Below are 20,448 nucleotides of genomic sequence, written 5' to 3' on the forward strand. Positions count from 1 at the left end.
GGTAGATGGTCCAGCTTTACCAAGGAAGCTCCCATGGACCATGCAGCTCCCTGCCCACCACCTGAAGCTGCATGGGCTGACGCAGCCAGAACATTTGGACTAGGCTGCTACAGACCCTCACAGCTGGGGCCCCATGCAAGGTTCTAATTCCAGATAGCCAAGCCAGGGCCTGATGGCTCCAGGCCTCCTCCACCCTGCAGATAACTGCCAAGAGAAGACTGATCAAGCCGAGGTTATGTGGGACATGAGAACTGCAAAATTTATTGTTTCCTGGGATGGGGAGAGTGGCCTTGAAGGCCAGGCTCCTTTCTCAAAGACACCAAGTAGCAGAGACTCCTGGTCTCCACCTGGACCTTGTCTAAGTAGCTGGGCTCATAACAGGCAGAGAGAGGCATTGAAGCCACACCACAAGCCTGCACTAGGGACAGTGTCCCTCCTTAGGAGAGGGCTGACAAGCACAGCCACCCAAGCTTTGGGCTGTCTCACAAAGGTCTCCAGAGCAGGGTGGCATGGGCTGGCTCATTTGGGGTCAAGGATTGTTTTGGGGCAATGGAATAATTCCTGCTTTTCTTGACCCTGGCCACTGGGGCAGAGTCCACAAGGAGGTGTGTCAGGGTCCTACCTGGTCCCCAAAGCACCACACATTATGAAATCTAAAGTTCATATAAACATTTATTCGGTTCCTACCCACGGAGAGAGGCAGCAGCCCCCATGGAAGATGGCCCAGAGGCCTGGAAGGCCAGGCCTTGGGGCTGGCTTGGCTCTGAGGTTGGGGAGTCCTGGTGAGTTGGGATGAGTTCTGGAAGCCACCCTACAAGGCAGGGCAGACATCCAGGCCCACAGGGCTGACTGTAGGGTTCAGCCCCTGGATCCCAACGGCACCAGGGATGGACCCCTCTGTTGAGGGGCTGTGCAGGTCAGCAGGTTTAAATTAAAAATTAATACAAATAACAGTATAAAGTAAAAAAAGACAACCCGTCTCAAACCATGAGGGCTTGTCCTGTCGCCTGCATTATATACAAAGGAGTGGAAGGTAGGGGTGGGCTGACTGGGCACAGGGTGCAGGCCAAATCTGCCCTGGGCAGCAGCAGGCTCCAGGGGACAGGCCTGGGCGGGACATGTAGGATTGTGTGGGGCTGGGCTCAGGGGGGTTGGTCTCAGCCCCAGCTCAGGGCCACTCCAGACCTGTAGCCCAAGCCCGGGAGGCGCACAGTCAGCTGTTGTGTTTTATTACACAGTTTGAAAAGAGGCCGAGGGCATCAGGGCTGAGGGCAGCCAGGGATGTAGGAAGGGGTTGGTATGGTTAGTGGTGGCAGGTGGGAGGGTCATCGCTTGGTCTTGGCATCTTCTCGGATCTTCCAGATGACAAGGTGCATGCAGGCGCTGGCATCCTCACTGGAGCTGTGCCCATCCACTGCAGAGCAGACATGGTCAGCACAGTCCTGACTTCCTGTATGTCCCCACAACCCCAACCCTGGGACCCCTCACCATTGTCTTGGATGATCTGTCTGAGGTAGTCGGCCATGAGGTTCCGCAGGGAGCGCTTGTAGGGCAGACCCAGGCGGTGTGGGAACAGCACTGACGTGTCTACCACCGTGCTATGGATAACCTACAGGAAGGCAGGTGGGTGGTGGACAAGACCTGGTGGGCAGGGCCTCCCATCCTCAGACGGAGCAGGCATAGCTACCTTGAGGGCCAGCAGGTCACTCTCCAGGCTGTGTCCGATAAGGATGGTGTCAGCACTGAACATGCTCAGCAAGACGGCCTGCACGTCCCGCAGTGTGACACTCGTGTCCACAAGGTCGGCCTCTGTCACCCCTGAGAACCTGCAGAGGGCCGGATGCAAGAGGGTCGTCGGGCCGGGCAGGACAGGAGCGAGGCTGGGGTCCCGCGGTAGGCCGGGACACACCTGGTGTTGTAGTCGACAACTTCATTGTCAGGCTTGACAAAGGTGTCGTACACGACCTGCATATCTGTGTCCACGACTGTGACTCGGGTCAGCTCCAGGCCATATGTAGTGTAGGACTGCAGGCATGAAATGAGCACCAGATGCAGCTGGCTTCCCAAGCCCACCTCCCCTGCGTGGGTAGCCATGGCTGCTGCAGACCCTGTGGGGGACAGCAGGGGAGCCACAGCAGCAGAGGGAGGTACAGGCTGGGAACTCAGAGAACCCTCAAGTGGGCGGAGCCCCCCCCTCCTCAGGACACTAGCCTGATAGTGTAAAATGGCCATCAAAATTTGTCACTGGTGAAAGCCTTGCATCTCAGCCAGTGTCACTTCCTCATCCTCCCAGAGTGGACCAGTCTCTAAGACCCGACTCACCATCTCACAGTCAAGGGCGAAGACGCCGGCGTGGGAATCTTCTGGTAGCTCCTTCTGGAAGGTGCGCACAAAGCCTTCTAGGTTCTCCTTCCGGCCATCCTGCACGTGTTGCTGGGGAACAGGGAGGTCAGCAGCAGGGCTGGCACAGGCCACACATGGGGACTTCCCTGCCCTGGCTAGGTCTGGGCCAGGTGCCTGTGGAGGCAGGTGAGCCCAGTGCGCTCCTGACTGGAAGGGCTGGGTGGGCCAGATGACAAGCTTGAACATAGCACTCAACTGCCCTCAACCCTAGTGCAGTGACCAAGACAGAAGCCAAGAGCAGGGAATGGCACACAGCAGGACTTACCTTGGCGACCTGACAGCCCACAGAGCCGACTGCAGCTGAGCAGCACATATACTGGGTCTCCCAGCCCCCAGCCACTGGTAAGAGAGAGCAATGGTGTTCAGGGCACCAGGCAGGGAACTTGCCCACCCGTATGGACCAGTATTCAGGGAAGGGATCTGGGCCAACAGTGTATCAAACTGATGGAGGCCTGGAGAAGGCCCCTCCTTGGGGACACTGCAGGAGTGCGAGACAAGCAGGTCCTATGCTCTTGAAGGAAAATCTAGATTACGAAGGCCAGGGCCTTCACACATAGGTGGGGCAGGGGTGGACACAGGGTCTGCATGGCCAGCAGGGTGTGGACAGGGCTGGCTATCCAACAGTGGTCAAGCCGCACCTCGGTTCCGCCGCAGCCGTCCCCAGTGGTAGTAACACTCCTCATTGCGCACGCAGCGGCCTGAGGAGGACACAAGGTACTCTGTGCCACAGCGACAGCAAATTCTGCAGGAGGCTGTGGGTGAGGACAGACAGACAGGCAGAGGGCACGTGGGTGAGAGGCTGGCACCCAGCACCCCTGAACACAATGCCCCAACTCAGCGGGCAGCTCCCCACCCAGTCATCCTGGCTGAGGGCACAGCTGGAAGAGACTCACAGTCCTTGGGCTTCTTCTCCTCAGCTGTGAAGATGACGGCGCCCCCTGGGCGCTCTGGGTGGGGGAAGGGGTAGCCATTCTCCTTGAGCTGCTCCTGAGTGAGCAGGTACTCCCTGAGACGGCTGTACAGGGCGTTCCCTCTCAGCTCCTCCACCCGTGGGCTGCTGGGGCGGCTCAGTGAGAAGCTGGTTTTGGCTGCCAATTTGCCCCCCAGCACCACCTCGTGGGACACAACCCTGCGGCCACTGGCTTCTAGAAGGAAGGACGGAGAAGCCAGGGAGGGGTGAGCCAGCTGCAGTCTCAGTCCTCAGTCCTCACAGTTGCTGCACAACTGTCCCCTGAATACACTGTATAACAATGGCATACACACGACCTTGTGCTGCCTACAGAGTCTCCGCTGGGAAAAGGGAGGCATTGCTTGGGGTCATGGAAACTCAGGACAAGTCACCCCAGGGCTAAGCAGCTCCCCCACCCATGCTCTGAGTGAACAGAAGGTGAGGCAGGGGCATGCTGCAGCTACTCAAGCAGATAATTAATGGAGTTTGAGGTTTTGAGCTGTTGCTGCCTACAAAGACCACCCAGACCCCTCCAGTGGGTGGGCGAGAAGGTAATGGAGGCCATGGACCGCACTGGAAGCAAGATCACTGTGTGACTGCCTTGCAAGGGTCACAATAAACATCTCAACCCTCTCCCCTAGCAAATGCACGGAGCTCAGCCACTCACTGTGAAGAGGGCACCATTAGCGGAGGCCCCACAAGTAAAGGAGGAAGAGAGCAGAGGGAAGGGACCCCAGGCAGCAGCCTACGTGTGGTGTACTAGGGATGGTCCCTGCTGCTACAGCCCATGAATACCCAGTTCTGGGCAGGACCCTCCCTGCATAGCTGCCACTCACTGCTGAGGCTGGGCACGGTGTTGGGGACCAGGCCCCTCAGCTTCTTAAGGGTGTTGACAGCCACATTCAGGTATATGTTCTTGCTGGGGCTGCGCTCATATGCCACCTTTTCCTCATTCAGGGCCTGGATAGGACACAATGGCACCAGGAGCATGAACAGGAGGGCCAGCTAAACTGGGACAGGATGCAGTACCAGGGTGAGCCCTGCATACATCCCTACCACCCACGAGGAAGTGGTACTAGTAGTCAGTTTGGACCAAGATGCCTAGATGAGAGCCAGGGAGATAAACAGGGCCTTCCTGGCTTCAGCCCAAGGCCACAGTGACCAAAGCTCCCTGCTGTGCCTGCTGAGGGAATGTGCACCCAGGGCCCACCTTCTCGATGGCCTCCTGGTTGGACGAGCAGAACTTGAGACACTCCTCGATGAACAGGTTGAGATAGCGCTGGCGGACCACAGTGGGGACCTTGCCACCAAATTCTTTTGGGATAATGGGCTTCTTTAGACTCTAGAGGAAAGAGACCATGTGTGTGTATGTTTGTGCTTGTGTGTGTGTGTGTGTTGTGTGGTGTGGTGTGTGTGTGTGTCTGTGTCTGTGTGCGTGTGTGTGTGTGTGTGTGTGTGTGTGTGTGTGTGTGTGTGTGTGTGTGTGTGTGTGTGTGTGTATGTGTATGTGTGTGTGTGGGTGGTGTATGTGTATTAGGACTCAGAGCCTCTGGAGAAGATAGGAATGGGTTGTCCACAGCATGAGCCCAGCCTTGAGTTTTAGAGGAAAAGGCTGGGGGCGGGGTGAAGTAGAGGAAGTGGGGGTGGCTCGGGGGTGGAGCTGCTGCCTAAACTCCTCCAGTAAGGGGCTGGGACATGGCTTGGGCATCCTGCCCAGGTTGTATGAACTCGGGTCCGTCCCATAAGGTCAACACAGAACCCTACTGGGAACAATATGAGCAGAGTGTAGTACTTGGTCCCTCAGAGTTCTGTGAGCAGGCCAGGAAGGTACCAGCTGGGTGCAGGGTACCTGGAGTGACGGGCTGTGGGCGATGCGCTTGGGTATGACAGTGGTGGTGGTCTTAGATGCCATCCCTGACAACGTGCGTGTCTTCAGTGGCTGGCTGCCAGGTTCAGGACCGTGGGACACCTGGCTGCTGCTGGCAGGGAGCGCCCTCTTGGCACCTGTGGGGGCTGTTGGGGGACAGGGGACATGAGTACAGGAGGACAATAGGCCCATGACGGAGCTGCGGAGCACCAGGAAGCTGCGGTCGTTGAGTGTGAGCAGGACACGCATCTCGCAGCGCATCGGGGGCCGGGGCACCGAGCTTGGGGTGCGGAAGGACATGGGACTCTAGCTGCTCTGGGGCAAGTCCATGGAGGTGGGGGAGGGCAACACGGCTGTGGAGGCCGGCTCAGGCAACGCCACGGTCAGGGCAGTCTGGAGAATGGCTGGGCGTGGTCGGGGCCTCTGCCGCATGTTCCAGCCCCCAACTCTGAGGCATTGACGTCTGAGGGGTAGCCCTGGCTCCTAGGCACAGGACCAGAGGGCCTGGGATGCCCTGGTCTGTTCATTGTGACAAGCTACCTGCCTGTCTCTGTAATGAGGTCACAAACCATACAGTCTCCGCCCTGGCAGTGGGTGGCCAGGGCTCCCCCCTGATTGTCCATGCAGGAGTGCGGGTGCCTGACCATCAGAGCCCCTGGAAGAAGAGACTACAGATATCTGCCCCTAGTCAGGATTGTCTCTGGACAGGGGTCAGGGACAAGACCAGGTTCCCATCCTTCCTGGAGCCAACCCAAAGCCGTACTTGTCAAGAGGGAGCTCCCCAAGCTCTTACTCCACAGGGAAGGGGGGTCTCCATGCTCTCACTCCACAGGGAAGGGGGGGTCTCCATGCTCTCAGCCTCACAGGGAAGGGGGGTCTCCATGCGCTAAGCCTCACAGGGAAGAGGGGGTCTCCATGTGCTCAGCCTCACAGGGTAGAAGGCACATCTGCACACGCAGCCCTGTGAGCAAGCTATAGCATATATAGGTGCATATGCATATCAAAGTGCATATCTGGAGGACAAGGAGAGTTGCAGAACCACAGCAGCCCCTAACAAGTCCTGCTGCAGCCAGGCCCAGGAGCCTCCAACCAGGCTGTGCCATGGACATGAACAGGAACAGAGAATCCCAGGGAGCAGAGCCCTGGAGAAGGCAGGGAGAGGCCTAGGCCCAGCCATGCTGTGACTAGTGAGAAGTGGCCTGTCATGGCACAGCTCTCCCTGGGAGTTGTAAGAGGCAGTCCTGATGACCTCAGCAGGGTGTGTTCTCAAGGGCTATTCCTCCTGGGCTGGGACCACCATTCAGCATGGACAGGACTACCCCACACCTGATCTTTAGAGCTACTGCCCACTCCAGGTAGGCCCAGGCAAGTCCCACTGGTGGCCCCTGGGCTGGGCTAGTCCCCACTGACCCTTAGCCTCCAGCTTCCCAAGTCTTCCGGGCCATCCTGTCCTATTCCACTGTCAGCCACCAAGGTCCCTGGAGGGTGGTGCTCAAGGCCAAGTACATCAGGGAAATTCGCAGGGTGCTGCTTCCCCTTGTGTCCCAGATGCTAGGACTGGGGAGTCTTGGGGGGGGGGCAGGACTTACTGGTGGCCAGGCGGGGGTTGGGTACGTGAGCAATCCTCCTCTTTTCCCCGGGGGCCGAGATATGCACAGAGGAGAGCTTGTCAGTTGGCCTGGTGGCAGCCTGTAGCCAGCTGGTGGAGTCTCTCTGAGCCTGCTGTGCTCGCCGGTAACAGACCTCTTGGGCGGTCGGGGGCCGCGCTGGGGGAGCCACAGGGGCCCTCTTTGGGGCCTCTGCCTGAAAGAACACAGGTCCTGGAGCCCAGCTCTGAGTCCAGAGCACTCAAGGCAGGATGGGGAGGACTCTCCCATCTCAGCCTCCCTTGGCTTCTAATCCCAAGGTCCCACTGTCCAAAGTGCAGGGGCAGCGGCCCGTGTCCTGTCTGCACATGTCTCCTGGAAAATGAAACCTTCCTAGGAGATTGCATCTGGGACCCTGTCCCACCTCCTGGAGGCTCTAAGGACTAGTCCTGAAGGTTTATGTGTGCCTGAGATGGTCGTAACAGCCCTGTACAGGCCTCTCCTGGTGTGCTGTCTTCCAGCCTCAGCTCAGGTAGCCTAAGTTCAGAAGCTGGACAGCCACTCAGCTCCGATACCCACCAGGACTCGTCCCACTCCTCCCGAGGCACAGGGACAGTGGGACAGGTAATGCATAGGGCATGCTTTTCTACAAGATGCCAGCTTACAAAGGCCAGCAGCAGGGGACCTGGGAGCCAGACAGGTGTAAGGCCTTCTTGCTCCAGCTGCCCGCCTTTATCCCCAAATCTGGGTCTTACCTCCTTGCCTGACTTGCAGAGGTGTGAGACCCTCCTCTTTTGTCCCGGGAACAAAGTGGTCAGGCCCGCATGCGTCTTCTCCACAGCCTTCTCCTTGGGGGGCTGGAAACACACATGTACTCCTCACTCCGGTGCCTCCCTGGGGCACACCCCTGCCTTTCCACCCAGCCTCAAGTCACCACCACCAGACCTCAAATGGTCCTGCAAGTGAGAGCCCTACCCAGGATCAGCATTTTGCGGCCCGAGGCCCGCCCCAGCACCTGCCTCCTAGGCCAGGCAGCAATTCTGTGGACAGGAGGACAAGTGGGCACAGCCCCTGCTGCTGCCCCCACACCCAGCCCAGGATGACGGCTCAGATATGGAATGCCAGTCAAGGGCATCCCGTTGGCCTGGTGCTGGAGGGAACTGGCCAAGTCCATCTTTGTCTGTTCAGGGTGAGCTCCCCCTGGTGGTCAGCATGGGGACACTGGAAGAGGGACATCCAGATGGGTCAAGGCTGGCCTGAGCCAGGCAAGCCAAGGAGGAGAGAAGAGGAATACAGGCCAGAGAAGAAGCAAGAGTTGGGGAGGGGCAAGAAAGGCCGAGGAGCTGGGGACAGGAAGTGTGAGGCAGGCATGGGGCGGGAGGGCCCGGTACCCCTTTGCCGGTCAGTCTGAACGGTCAGTCGGACGCTGCCACGGGAAGCCGGCTGGGTGGGTAGAAAGCCAGCATCCTCGCTCTGGGCAGGGTGCAGGGGGGCAGCAGGCGGCCACCGAGGGTTCCTGAATTTTGAATGGAGTTAAGAGGCCGGTGCTGAAGGCGCGGCTTCTGCCTGGGTCAGAGGCTGGAGTCGAATGGAGATGGCTGTGGGATGGAGTGTCCCCTCGCAGGGCCCTCGCCTGCCAAGGCCAGCGCCCTCACCTGCCGGGCCAGCCGGCCCTTGTCCTCCGTCTTCACACTGGTGGACTCATTGAAGATCCGCAGGCACTCTTCCATGGGGTCCGCATCGAAGTCGACCTCCTTCTCCAGGGCTGAGTAGTCCACATCCCCCTCTGCACACTGGCTGGTTCCCGAGGAGGAGGAGGAGGAGGAGGACAAGGGGGAGGGCGGTGCGGGGGATGTGGGTGGCGCGGCCTTGAGACGCTTGGGCACCTGCGTCTCACTCAGGCCCAGGCTGGAGTCAGAGTCTGAGTCTGAATCTGAGCTGAGGGTGGGCAGGGTGGGAGGCCAGACCCGGGGTGCCCTGGGCCCTAGGCCTGAGTCCTCCTCCTCCTCGCTTTCATCCCCAAACAACTCAGCGTGGCTCAGGGCCCGCTTCTTGAGCTTAGGGGCACCCTGCGGGGCACCCCCATCCAGGGAGCGGGCCTTCCGGTCTACTAACTTGCCTGGTGGTGTCTTCCTGGCACTCCCACCTTTCCAGGCCAGGAGTGTGTGGGGACTAGGCCCAGAGTCTTGGGGCTGGGGCCCTCCACTGGAGGGGCAGCCCGGTCTTTCTTTCCCTGAGCTGGCCACCATGGTGATGTTGGATGGCTTTTTCTTGGTCCCTTCAGGGCCCTGGGCCTTGCCCCGGGGGCTACCAGTCTGTGACTTCTTCCTGTCTGTATACGCCTTTTCCTTCTCCCGGGGCCGTCCTGGGTCCTTGTCTTTCTTCTTGTCTCTTTTACGGGACTTGTCTTTGTGGCTGAGGCTGGTTGGTATCCCACTTTTCTTCTTCTTGGCTTTGCCATCCTTGGGGACCCCAGCAACTTGAGAGGCCCTAGCTGGGGAGCCAAGCTTGGCCAAGGCCACTGTGTCTGCTGCTCTGGGAGGTTGCCCGAGGTCTTCCACGTCATACTGCACTGCCATCTCCTTGGTGTCCCGAAGACTGCCCTCCTTGGGCTTCGGGCCGTCCTTGGAGGCAGGTTTCCCAGGTACCATGGGGCTGCTGCTCTCAGCCTCAGGCGGTCCGGCCACATCGTCTTCTGAGTCTGAGAATCTGGCCTCACAGCCACCGAAGGGATCACAGGGCTTCTTGATGGCAGGTGTATAGGGCTCAGCACCCCGGGAGCCTCTTGGCCGCTTGGTGGCCCTCTCATCTCTGACACTGGCCCTGCCGAGATGCCGGGCTGAGTAGTTGGACAGTGGGTCATACTCCAGATCTGTTGATGGCTTTGAGCTGTCCACCACGTACTTGCCACCAGACACAGGGCGGCCAGAGTGGCGTGGCTGCCCCACAGCCTTGGGGACATACTCCAGGGCACTGGTGCCCCCTCCAGCCCTGCCCTGGCCCCTCTCTGAAGGGACCAGTGAGTACTTATGACCTGGATCATCAGGGGCAGCCAGTGGGGTGGGCTGGTAGCTCGAGTCTGGGCTTAGGAGGCCACCTGGTGTATAGGTGAGAGTCAGGGAGAAGGTATCGTCGTCATCCAGGCTTGCAGGAGGGCTGCAGGGCGCCAGGGTGGAGGCGCCGGCACCGTGCCCCCGTGCAGTCCCCAGGAGCTCCTGGTAGCGCCTCCTCTCCAGCTCCACCTCTCCCCGCACAGCCTCGATGGCCTGGTTGACCAGCTCCAGCTCCAGCATGCCATCATTCTCTCTCTGTGCAGGAGGCTGAGGCAGCTCCGGGTTGTACGGGTCATAGCCAAGCCCTGGAAGGGAAGAGAACATGGAATGACCACTGAGCCGGCCTGCTGGAGATGAACAAGGTAAGAGAACCAGCTTTGAACAACCTACTGCATACCAGTCTTGGGCCTCGAGGACATCCCCACCTTGACAGCATGACACTGCTGTGTCGGGTTCCCCTGCCCTATGCCAGGACCTGTATGTGCAGAGGATCACAGATGGGTACATGTATGTGTGCGTGCAGGTGTGGGATGAGTCTGGGTCTTTGTAGGCAGAGCACTGCCTGGGATGCCAGGCTTCACCCCAAGGCCACATAAACCAGTCACGGTGGCTCATGCCATCATGCAGCTCTAGGACAGGCAGGAGGGAGATCAAGTAACCCTTCGCTACATAGTGAGTTCAAAGCTAGCCTGGGCTACATCAAAGTGGGTGCAGAGAAGCGAGGTTCCCAAGGACCTCTTGGCATGGCCTGGAGACCACCAAGGTGGACATGTTACCCACAGACCCTACTTGGAATTTAACCCCCACAGCTCAAGGCTCTGGCTGGCCTGCAACGCTGTCCCCAGCCAAGTGGGTCTCACTTGGTTGGAGGGTCAGCTCAAGCTCCCCAGTGCTGGGGTCACTCCAGCTTTTCTGGGGTATCACCTTTCACTGAGCAAGCACCCTCTCCTCATGCACCTTACTTCTTCACAGAGGACCTGAAGAGGAGGGGCTGGAGGTGACAATAAGAACTTGCATTGCACTTGTGGAGGCCCCTGCTGTGCACAGCAGGCGGCTTACAACCCTACATCTCCAGTTCACCTCTGGCCTTCACAGGGGCCGCCACGGGCATCTGACTCACATGCACATCCCTCACCACACATTCAGACACATAATTAAAAGTAAAAATCTTTTTTTAAAGCCTTAGAAGGCATTGGTAACTATGGTGCAGACCCACCAGTACAAGCAAGAATTGTATGACCCCCAACCATGTTTATCTGGAAGAGAGGAGGGGTCAAGGCATCCTACTGATATCCCTCTTCTAAGCACTGTCCCCAAGGGAAGCTGGGGGGGCACCCAACTGAGGTGCAGGGTGCGCTTGTTACAAACCAATTGGCTTCTCAACAGCCTGTGCAGCCCTGTGGAACAGTCAGGCATCTCAGACCTGCACAGAAAGCCCATGAGGTGACCATGTGGCAGTTCCTGTGACTGCCTCCAACTGACATCCTGTCCTGTCCCTAGGGGGAGGTGGGACTGGGGATCATGGGAAGCAGCCTCTTGCATGGGCAGGGTGAAGCAGGAGGCCCTGGTGGCAGGCTGGCCCGCGGTCAGCCTTTCAGTTCTCCTGAGACACTCACATAGCTGTTTGAGGCTAACACCCTGAAATCCAAGCTCTGTCCAAGCAGCATAATGAGAGGATACAGCAGGGAGTTCACATCTGCAACCTGAAGGGACAAGATGGGATGCTCACTGGGAGCCTAGAGCAGGAGCTCCGGGACAAGAGCCAGCATGGGCTGGGAACTAGCCACACACACTGACCTGTGGAAGGGACTGGGGAAACTGGGAATCAGGCGAGCTGCTTCTCACTGTTTCTTTAGTTATCTGAAAGAGGCGGGAACTCAGGCCTCTCAAGCTGGCCTGAACATGCAGCTGAAGATGGCCTTGAACTTCTGAACCTCCCCCTCCACCTCCTGGGTGCTAGAGAGATGCCAGACTTGGCTAGTTCTTAGAAAGTAGCATACCAGTGGTCAGAGGCAGTGGGCCAGCCATGCTGGAGGCTGAGGCAGGAGGATCAGAGGCTCAAGGCCAGCTGAGGCCAGGAATGCCCAGTCTCAGAAGGAAAAGGTAAAGGGGGAGGGGCTTAGTAGCAAAGCACTTGCCTAGCACACCCAAAGCCCCTGGGAGGGGAAGCGGGAGATAAGGAGAAAGGAGTGGGTAAAATTAGGAACTAGAGCATTCAGCCAGAGCTACAGGAACAGGAACATTACACACAGAGCTTCCTGCAGCAAAGCCCAGTGTAGGCCCAGTGGGCACAGGAAGGGAGGATGTCCAGACAAGGAACACTTCACTTCCTCTGCTTTGTTATGTGGAGAGTGACTTTCTATTTACTAGAACGTTTGCAAGTAGAGGGCAGAGGACAGCTCAAGTCCGTCCTCTCCCTCTACCGCATAGGTTCCAGGCATCCAGATGAGTGTCCTCTGGCTTGGGGGCAAGTGCTGAGCAATCCAATGGGTTTTTTTGTTTGCTCCTTTGTTTCTTTGAGACAAGGTCTTACTCTAGCTCAGGCTGTATGGGAACTCAGGGTCTCTTGCCTCAGCCTCTCAAGTACTGAAACGACAAGTGACGGAGCCACCATGTCTGGCAGGTCTAGACTTTAAGCACACAGCTACCAGGAGCTTGTCTGCAGCTCAAACATGGGCACTTTGAGGGTGGCCTTCAAAGTTGTGACCTGAACCTGAGGGACCCACAGCTGAAGATATATGCTGGTGCTACCATCCTGGGGCCTAGATCCTGCCCCACCCTCCTCGTGAGGTTCGGTGGTGGTGGTGGTCGTCGTCGTCGTCGTCGTCGTCGTCGTCGTCGTCGTCGTCGTCTTCTTCTTCTTCTTCTTCTTCTTCTTCTTCTTCTTCTTCTTCTCTCTCTCTCTCTCTCTCTTTTTTTTTTTTTTGGTTTTTTGAGACAGGGTTTCTAGCTTTGGAGCCTATCCTGACACTCGCTCTGTAGACCAGGCGGGCCTCGAACTCACAGAGGTCCGCCTGCCTCTGCCTCCCGAGTGCTGGGATTAAATGCGTGCGCCACCAATGCCCAGCATGGTAGGGTCTTCTGAAAGACCTTGTGAAAGCTTGAGAAACTCCACAGGAACTCAGGGCACATGGAGAGGGGACCCTGGCACACACAGCATTGTAACCTTAAGAGGATCACCAGGGAGACCAGCCTCTGGGTTGGAACATTAGATTGATTTCTTTGAGGGAAAGACATGCTCTACACTTAGGGGCAGCATCACCTAGACTGAGCACTGGCATTTATGTCTGCTTTCTGACTGTGGCCTCAATGAACAGCTGCCACCCTGCCTGCTGCGGTATCTGTCTTTGCTGTGATGGCCCGCAGCCTCCAGCTGTGAGCCAGAATAAACCCTCAATTGCTGTTGTCAGGTATTTTGTCCCATGCACGCACATCACTAAAACAGATGCTGACCCCAGGAGTAAACACACCTGTTTCCCTAGCACTGAGGCAGGAGGATCACAGCAGCCTGGACTTCATAATGAGATGGGGTCTCAAATCTCATTACAGCCAGGCGGCGGTGGCACACGCCTTTAATCCCAGCACTCGGGAGGCAGAGGCAGGCGGATCTCTGTGAGTTCGAGGCCAGCCTGGTCTCCAGAGCCAGTGCCAGGATAGGCTCCAAAGCTACACAGAGAAACCCTGTCTCGAAAAAAACACAAACAAAAAATCTCCAGTGACAAAGGAGGACCCTTCTGTGTAAATGTAGACGCACATGGTCGTGTCTGGGTAGGGGCTGGGCCACACAGGTAACTTAGAGCCCCCAAAGGTTCTGCTCCTGGAAATCCCTCCACCTGCAGGGGAGGCTCACATTATCACTCCCCAACCAGCCCTGCTGACAGACCACGGGACAGGAAACGTGTGTCCTCAGGCTGGAGCAGGACACCCGGTGGAAACTCAAGACTGCCTGTGGGAGGAGTGGCCCAGCCCAGCCAAGCAGCGCTTTCCTGGGAAACCCTGTCTACATATTGGTGGGTCTTTAACAGGCCACACCAGAGGCAGTGCAGTCTCACAGAGGCAGCATCTCACTGGGCTTCTCTCCTGCTAACAGGAAGTCAGTCTCCACTCAAGGCCAAAGGACTGATAAAGGCCAAGGGAGTGTGCAGGATCCAGCCCAGCCTTGGGCTGATAGGAGCTCCCAGCCTTGGAGGCCAAGGATGCTTCACAGATATTGTAGGAAAGGAAAGGCAGAGTATGGGCAGTATGGTCCAGGGTACTGGCCCAGGTTCTGGGAGCACCCACCCACTCTGGGCTGTCTCAGAAAGCTTCTGACTGGCACAGTCCTGAATGCCAGCCCCAGAGTAGATGGTCACACTGCCCAAGGTCCCCACAGAGGGCTATGATCCATCTTGCCTAGGCTGACCCTATATTGGGATCCAGGCACCTACATCCCCCTAAGTTCAATATCACGGGACAACAGATGAGGTCATCCAAGTAGGATCAAGCTCCAAGGCTACCTTAGCTGACACACATGGGCAGCAGGTCACCAGAGAAAGCTATGGGAAGCTGCACACAAGTATGAGGCCTGGTCAAAGAAGATGCCGCCAGGCCTAGGGAGTGCCCTCAGCCTCACCATGGGTACACAAGTCTTATCTATCCTAGAAGACGAACACCCTTAAGGAATGTGCCCAGGATCCATGTGCCCCCCAGGTCATCCTCCAGAGCCTTTCCCTGACTCTGTAAGGACAGTCCTTTAGGGTGACAGTGCTTCCAGGCAGGTGTGGTCACTCAGTGGAATGCAAGGAGACAGTTGCCTTGCATGCCTAGGATGCTGGGCTCTCTGAGGCAGGGACAGGCCTGAGCCACCATGGGTATCCACCAGTCCAGAGCTCAGAGGAGCTGACAGGCGGGTGGGCCTCATGCTAACATCACCCTGGAAAGGAGCCTTCCTTTCCCATGGTGCTTTCCAGTCCAAAAAAAAAAAAAAAAATCTCAGCTCTCAGCGACTTTCTCCCGTAAGCAAACAGAACCACTGTGCTGGTCTACCTGCCTTCTTCCCTCAGGGTCCCATATGTGTAATACCACAGGCATCTTTAAGACCCGGCATGGAGGAAGCAGCCCCCTTACAGACCTCTCTACCAGTGCTGGACAGGCTTGATCCAATGCACCTTTGTCTGGGGCCCCTCCCTGCCTCTGTGGGAGGGTGTCCTGAGGAGAGGATTCAGCTGCAAACCCCTGCTCTAGCTGCTCCCTGCACCAGCAGTCACCTAAAATCCCAAGTCCCTTCTATAAATGGCACCAGGACAGATAGGCCACAGAACCAGATCAAGAGGGCCAGATGAACGATGACCTCAGAAAGCAGCAGTACCCAGCTGAATCTTCAAGGGCCCAAGTGGCCATGATAGAGACAAAGGAGCCATGGCCAGAGGCAGATGTAAGACAGACGCAGGATGGATGGCTTGGGGGCTCTCTAACTCTCCAGACAGCACCGAGCACTTGTGCCAGCTGAGTAGCAGGAAGAAGCATCCTGCATCCTGTCCTGCTCATACCAGACACCCATCTGCCCTTCAAGCCACCTTCCCCAGCACCATTGGACCAGTGAAACCAGCTACCCACCACCAGCAAGGTGGCCATGAACTACAGCTCTGATGCTTCTGGGCTGGGCAGAGCTGGGCCTGGAAGAGGAGAAAAAGGAGAAGGTAGCCACCAGATAGCATGTGTACAACCGGATTAGGATGGTACGCTACTTTACTTCAGAGGAGGACCAGGGTGCCACACCTCACCTGCCAATGCACAGGTGTCTCCACACACCCACTATCCATGACTGGCCCTCTTTGGGAGGCAGCAGCTGGCCAGAGGCTGTGGCCTACAGTGCCCTCTGCTGGCGTTTCCTGGAGAAGTGGGTCTTTCCCTGGGAAGGAACCCAAAGTGGCAGGAGTGCAGGTTGCCACTGGCTGGGAGAGGTCCCTCTATCCCCGGGCTATTCAGGCAAGCAAAGCCACCCCTGAAGCCCCTGTCTTTCCAGGCAGTGAGCCAAGGCTGGTCTGACAGGACAATGGGCAGTCACAGGTCCCATGTGTGGGTGTTAGAGCTCGGTGGGAAGAGACCAGCAGTGCTTAGCCCCTATGACCCTTGCTGCTCAAGCGTGCACTGTGGGAACTGGGCTGGACTCCAGAAGCCCACAGAGACCCTCAAGGCTCACAAGACACTTGGACACAGACATGGCCACTTTCCTGTCCGTCCGCGCCCCCCCCCCGCCTCCCCTGTCCCCCGAAACACCCTCCTTCTCCTTCACTTGAACAAACCCTATTCCTTCTAGAAGGCTCCACAGCTACTCCCTGGACTTGTCACTTGATACCCAAACTGTCCACAAGACAATCTGGGACAACTTCTGCTGGGTGTATGTAGAACCACAGGTACTTAATTCCTGGCTGCCACCCTCCCCACACTGTTGGGGAGTCTCAAAAGGAGGTTCCAGGACCCTGAAGATATGGCGGTGGGGGGGGGGTAGCGCTCCGCCCAGACACCCTGATTTCTCATCTGCTTCTCTCACCTCCCTTGGCAGAAACAGGAGCTGTGCAAGAGTGGAGACTCCTGGGGTCCTGTGAGGGCCACTGTGCCGGTTCCTCCATGGATACCAGCCATACCCAAACAGTCCCCAAATAACCCAAGCCAACAGGAGTCCCAAGGGAAACATGAGGCCCAGCCCTGCCACTCATGGGGCTACTACCCAGCGTATCCCACCAGCTCTAACCTGCCTCACTGGTATCAGGAGCAAACTCCCTTTGCCCCTCAGCTGGTCCCCCGCCCCTCCATAGCACTCAACTATGCCTCCACAGACTAACCATGTCTCCCCAGCTGAGCAAAGAGCCAGCCCAGCAGGGCTCTGGCCCATTGTTTCCACACCACTGTCACCTGCATCTCTGAGCTACTGGAAGATGGCCGGTCACGTGGGTTTGCTTTACTGTGGGCACCAAAGCCATGGAGGACTACTCTAGCGAGCCCAAAGGATGCCACCAAGGCTAAGCCATTTGAGCAGTTCAGGCCCAGGCCTCCTCAGAGGGCTGTTGTGGTGCACTGAGGAGGGGACAGCACGGCAGAACAGTCCTTGGGGCAGGAAGGGCTTGGCTGGACTCTACTTGGGGTCGCTGGGGAACAGCAAAAGTGCCTGTCCCCAAAGCCAAAGAGCAGGGTGTACAAGGGAATGAAATGCATTTCTCCAGGGGACTGCTGGGTGCATAGGGCAATGTCAGACCTCAAATATAACCCTCCGGCCATGGCACAAAACAGCACAAGGAGAGCTGCAGGGGAGGAAAGCTAAGGAGCCAACACTGCTCAGGGATGGGACCATACCCGGCACAGCTCGGCACATACTGGCCATGCAGGAAGCTCTGGCTTCCATCCCCACATGGCAAAGAGGAAGTATACTTTAAAAATCAGAATATCTGGCCAGGTGGTGGTGGTGGTGCACACCTTTAATCCCAGTCCTCGGAAGGCAGAGTCAATCCAGGCCAGCCTGTTCTACATAGGCAGTTCCAGAATAGCCAGGGCTACACAATGAGACCCTGTGGCTTACTAGTTAAGAGCACTTATTGCTTTTCGGAGGACCTGAACTCCTCTCCCAGCCCTCATGCCTGAAGGCTTATAACCACCTGGAACTCCAACTCTAGGGTATTCAATGCTTGCCTCTGGCTTCTGCAGACACACCCACACAAGTGACAAACACAACCATAAAAAGTAAGATAAGATACTGCATGCCACTAAGCTGGGCACTGAGGCTTCTGAGAAGCCACCTATGCCAGGCACTCAGTGCCCACCCCTGGGCTGAGATCTGCAGAGCCGAGCACTCAACTGACACAGCAAGGACACTGAGGCCAGATGAGGAGCCTAGCCACAGGACGAAGGTGCTCTAAGCAGTGTGTGCGGGGAAACTGGGCAGACTCAAAATAATGGGTGAATTTGGCAGCTCATGTCTGGCCTTCCAATACTCAGGAGGCAGATACAGGAGGATCACCACAAGTTCAAGGCCAACCTGTCTCATAAAAACAAACCAGCAGGGGTTAGAGAGATAGCTCACTGCTTAAGAACACCAGCTGTTGCTCTTGGACACTGCACATATCTGGTGCATACACTCACATACATACAGGCAAAACACCTGTTTTTTTTTTGTTTTTGTTTTTAAGATAGGGTTTGTCGTGTAGCCCTGGCTGTCCTGAACTCACTCTGTAGACCAGGTTGGCCTCCTGCCTCTGCCTCTTGAGTGCTGGGATTAATGGTGTGTGCTACCAACCAGCTTTTTTTTTGGGGGGGGGGGCGTTAAAACACTCCCAGCACTCGGGAGGCAGAGGCAGGCGGATGTCTGTGAGTTCGAGGCCAGCCTGGTCTCCAGATCGAGTTCCAGGATAGGCTTCAAAGCTACACAGAGAAACCCTGTCTCGAAAAACCAAAAAAGAAAACAAAAACAAAAACAGATTGAGACAGAGTGGCTTTTGCAATCAATCTGGAAACTAGAGATGAAGTCAGTGAGGAGGTTTGCCTCTCATATAAGTCCTGCCCTGTCCCCAGTGCTGCAGTAACAAAGCAACTGTGGAGATGATGCATACCTGTGTCAGCAGGAAGGCCAGAAATCCAAGGTCATCCCTGGCTACATGAGACCTGCCTCAAACAAATATAAAAAAGGAGAGGTACTCCTAAGGAACAGAAGTCGCCAGAGAGGTCTAAACAGTACTCTATTCACTAACCTCCTCCCTCCAGCCTTTTCCTCCTTATGTCTTCTGTCTTTCTTTTTTAGAGAAGGCCACATACATGACCCAGGCTGACCCTGAGCTCAAAGAAATTCACCTGCCTTTACCTCCCAAGTGCTAGAATTAAAGGTATGTGTCACCATATCTGGGCTCAGTGCCATTTTTTTTTCCCCTAGAAACAGGGTTTCTCTATGTAGCCCATGCTGTCCTGGAACTCAGAGAGCCACCTGCATCTGAGTCCCAAGTGCTGGGATTAAATGCATTCGCCACCACTGCTCGAATGCAGTGTCACTTTCTAGGTTTTTTTTTTTTTCTTAATAACTTCATGCATATGAGAGTTTTGTCTGCATGTATGCATTTGCACCATACATGTCTGGTGCCCAGAAGACAGTCTGCATCAGGTACTCTGGAATATGAGTTATAAAGCAGCCACATGGATGCTGGGAACCCCAATCCAGGGCCTCTGTAACAGTAGCAAGTGTGCCCCCTTCCCCAGCCCCCCCCCCAGGATGTATGGGTTTTGTAAAACAAGCCCCATGTAGACCAGGCTGGCCTCAAACTCAAGTCCACCTGGCTGGGCCTCCTTAGTACTGGGACTAACCCTCCAGCCAAAAGCGTTGAGTGCTTTTCAGTTTCAGCCATCTCTCCAGCCCGACAACGACTTCTTTAAATCAATGGAAATTCTCTGTGTTGATTTAGAGTCATCCAAGAACCTGCTAGGTTGAATTGAGGATCCTGGGTCCCAAACTAGCCAGGCCTACACAGTAAAAACAAGACACTAACAAAACCCCAACTTCTCCCAATGCTTTCTTCTAACACAGTACCTCCTACACACTGCCCGACTCATGAGGCCTTCTTCAAAAGTTCCATCACACAGCCAGGCGAAGGCGGCACACGACTTTAGTCCCAGCACTCGGGAGGCAGAGGCAGGCGGATCCCTGTGAGTTCGAGGGTAGCCTGACCTACCGAGCGAGTTCCAGGACAGCCAGAGCGGTTACACAGAGAAACTCTGTCTCGAAACAACAACAAAAGTGCCATCACACGAACCACTGCGACACGCTCCCTGCAAAACCCAAAAGTCTATACACCCATCCAAGCCAAGCGGGTTTTCAGCTTGACAAACAGAAGGTGCCCTTAGGGCCTTGTGCTTCCAACTACTGGAGGCGGCGGTGGTCTCGCCCCAGGAAAGCGTCGCGATCATAAACAAGATGTGCCGCCAGCGCACAGGGCCGGGTGCACGGTGACAGGAGGGCAGTGACATCCCGTTCCACACGAAGTGGGCGGAATGAAGGCCGGGGGAGCCGCACCAGCTGCACCAAGTGCCCTAGCTCGGGGCGCGCCGGTCCCGTCGGGTTTACGTTACACTCGGCGGCACCTGCACAGCATCCCGACGGCGACAGGGGAGGGACGTCGGTGTCAGGGCGTGCGACCGGGCTGCGCGGGGGAATGTGCAGTGCGGCCCGGCTGTGGGGCCGGGCGCGGCCGTACGGGCTTTACCTGCTGCGGGGGATGCCGCGCTGCTGCCGCCCGGAGTGCCGGGGCCCCGAGCTCCGCGGTGCCGGAAGTGGCAGTAGGGCCGCCGGCAAGGCCCCCCGGGAGCTCCCGCCCAGTAAGGGCAGTCGATGGAGCGGAAGAAGCCGGTAGAACGTAGCATGGTCCGTTCCGCAGCGGGGCCCCGGCCCGGAGCTACCCGGGACCCCGGGACCCCTCCTCACACTCGCCCCGGAGGCCGCCGCTCGCGCCTCTCGGACCCCACCGCCGCCGCCATCTTGCTCCGAGGCCCCCAGAGGCCCCCGGGACGCTGTCGCTAGGGACGCCGGGAAGGGCTGCCCAAAATGCGCCTGCTTACAAATGTCCGCTCGCGCGG

The 20,448-nt window shown here is 57.1% G+C and overlaps 1 protein-coding gene across 2 annotated transcripts; it reads right to left on the minus strand.

Annotated features, from left to right (window-relative positions):
- Nucleotides 1-654: 654 nt before the first annotated feature.
- Rexo1 (RNA exonuclease 1 homolog) lies at nt 655-20,371 on the minus strand. 2 transcript variants are annotated; one of them, XM_027419336.2, is made up of 15 exons: nt 20,079-20,371; nt 8,461-10,163; nt 7,561-7,662; nt 6,809-7,022; nt 5,202-5,365; nt 4,563-4,694; nt 4,189-4,312; nt 3,297-3,548; nt 3,042-3,155; nt 2,669-2,742; nt 2,323-2,433; nt 1,910-2,025; nt 1,688-1,826; nt 1,489-1,609; nt 655-1,414 (listed from the first exon to the last, which is right to left on the minus strand). In XM_027419336.2, exons 1-15 carry the CDS (start codon nt 20,233-20,235, stop codon nt 1,326-1,328), a joined length of 3,612 nt encoding a protein of 1,203 aa, XP_027275137.1. In that variant the 5' UTR covers nt 20,236-20,371; the 3' UTR covers nt 655-1,325. The 2 variants fall into 2 exon arrangements, with proteins under 2 accessions (XP_027275137.1, XP_027275136.1); XM_027419335.2 differs by having other exon boundaries at nt 2,323-2,559.
- Between the last annotated feature and the right edge of the window lie 77 nt (nt 20,372-20,448).

Source organism: Cricetulus griseus, chromosome 5 (genome assembly GCF_003668045.3).
Source record: "Cricetulus griseus strain 17A/GY chromosome 5, alternate assembly CriGri-PICRH-1.0, whole genome shotgun sequence".
NCBI lineage: Eukaryota > Metazoa > Chordata > Mammalia > Rodentia > Cricetidae > Cricetulus > Cricetulus griseus.

Coding starts and splice junctions, on each gene's coding strand:
- Rexo1 (XM_027419335.2), bottom strand. CDS start 20,235: ATGCTACGTTCTACCGGCTTCTTCCGCTCCATCGACTGCCCTTACTGG. Junction 10,164..20,078: donor CGCGGCATCCCCCGCAGCAG/GTAAAGCCCGTA, acceptor CTTCCCTTCCAG/GGCTTGGCTATGACCCGTAC. Junction 5,366..6,808: donor CAACCCCCGCCTGGCCACCA/GTAAGTCCTGCC, acceptor GTCCCCCAACAG/CCCCCACAGGTGCCAAGAGG.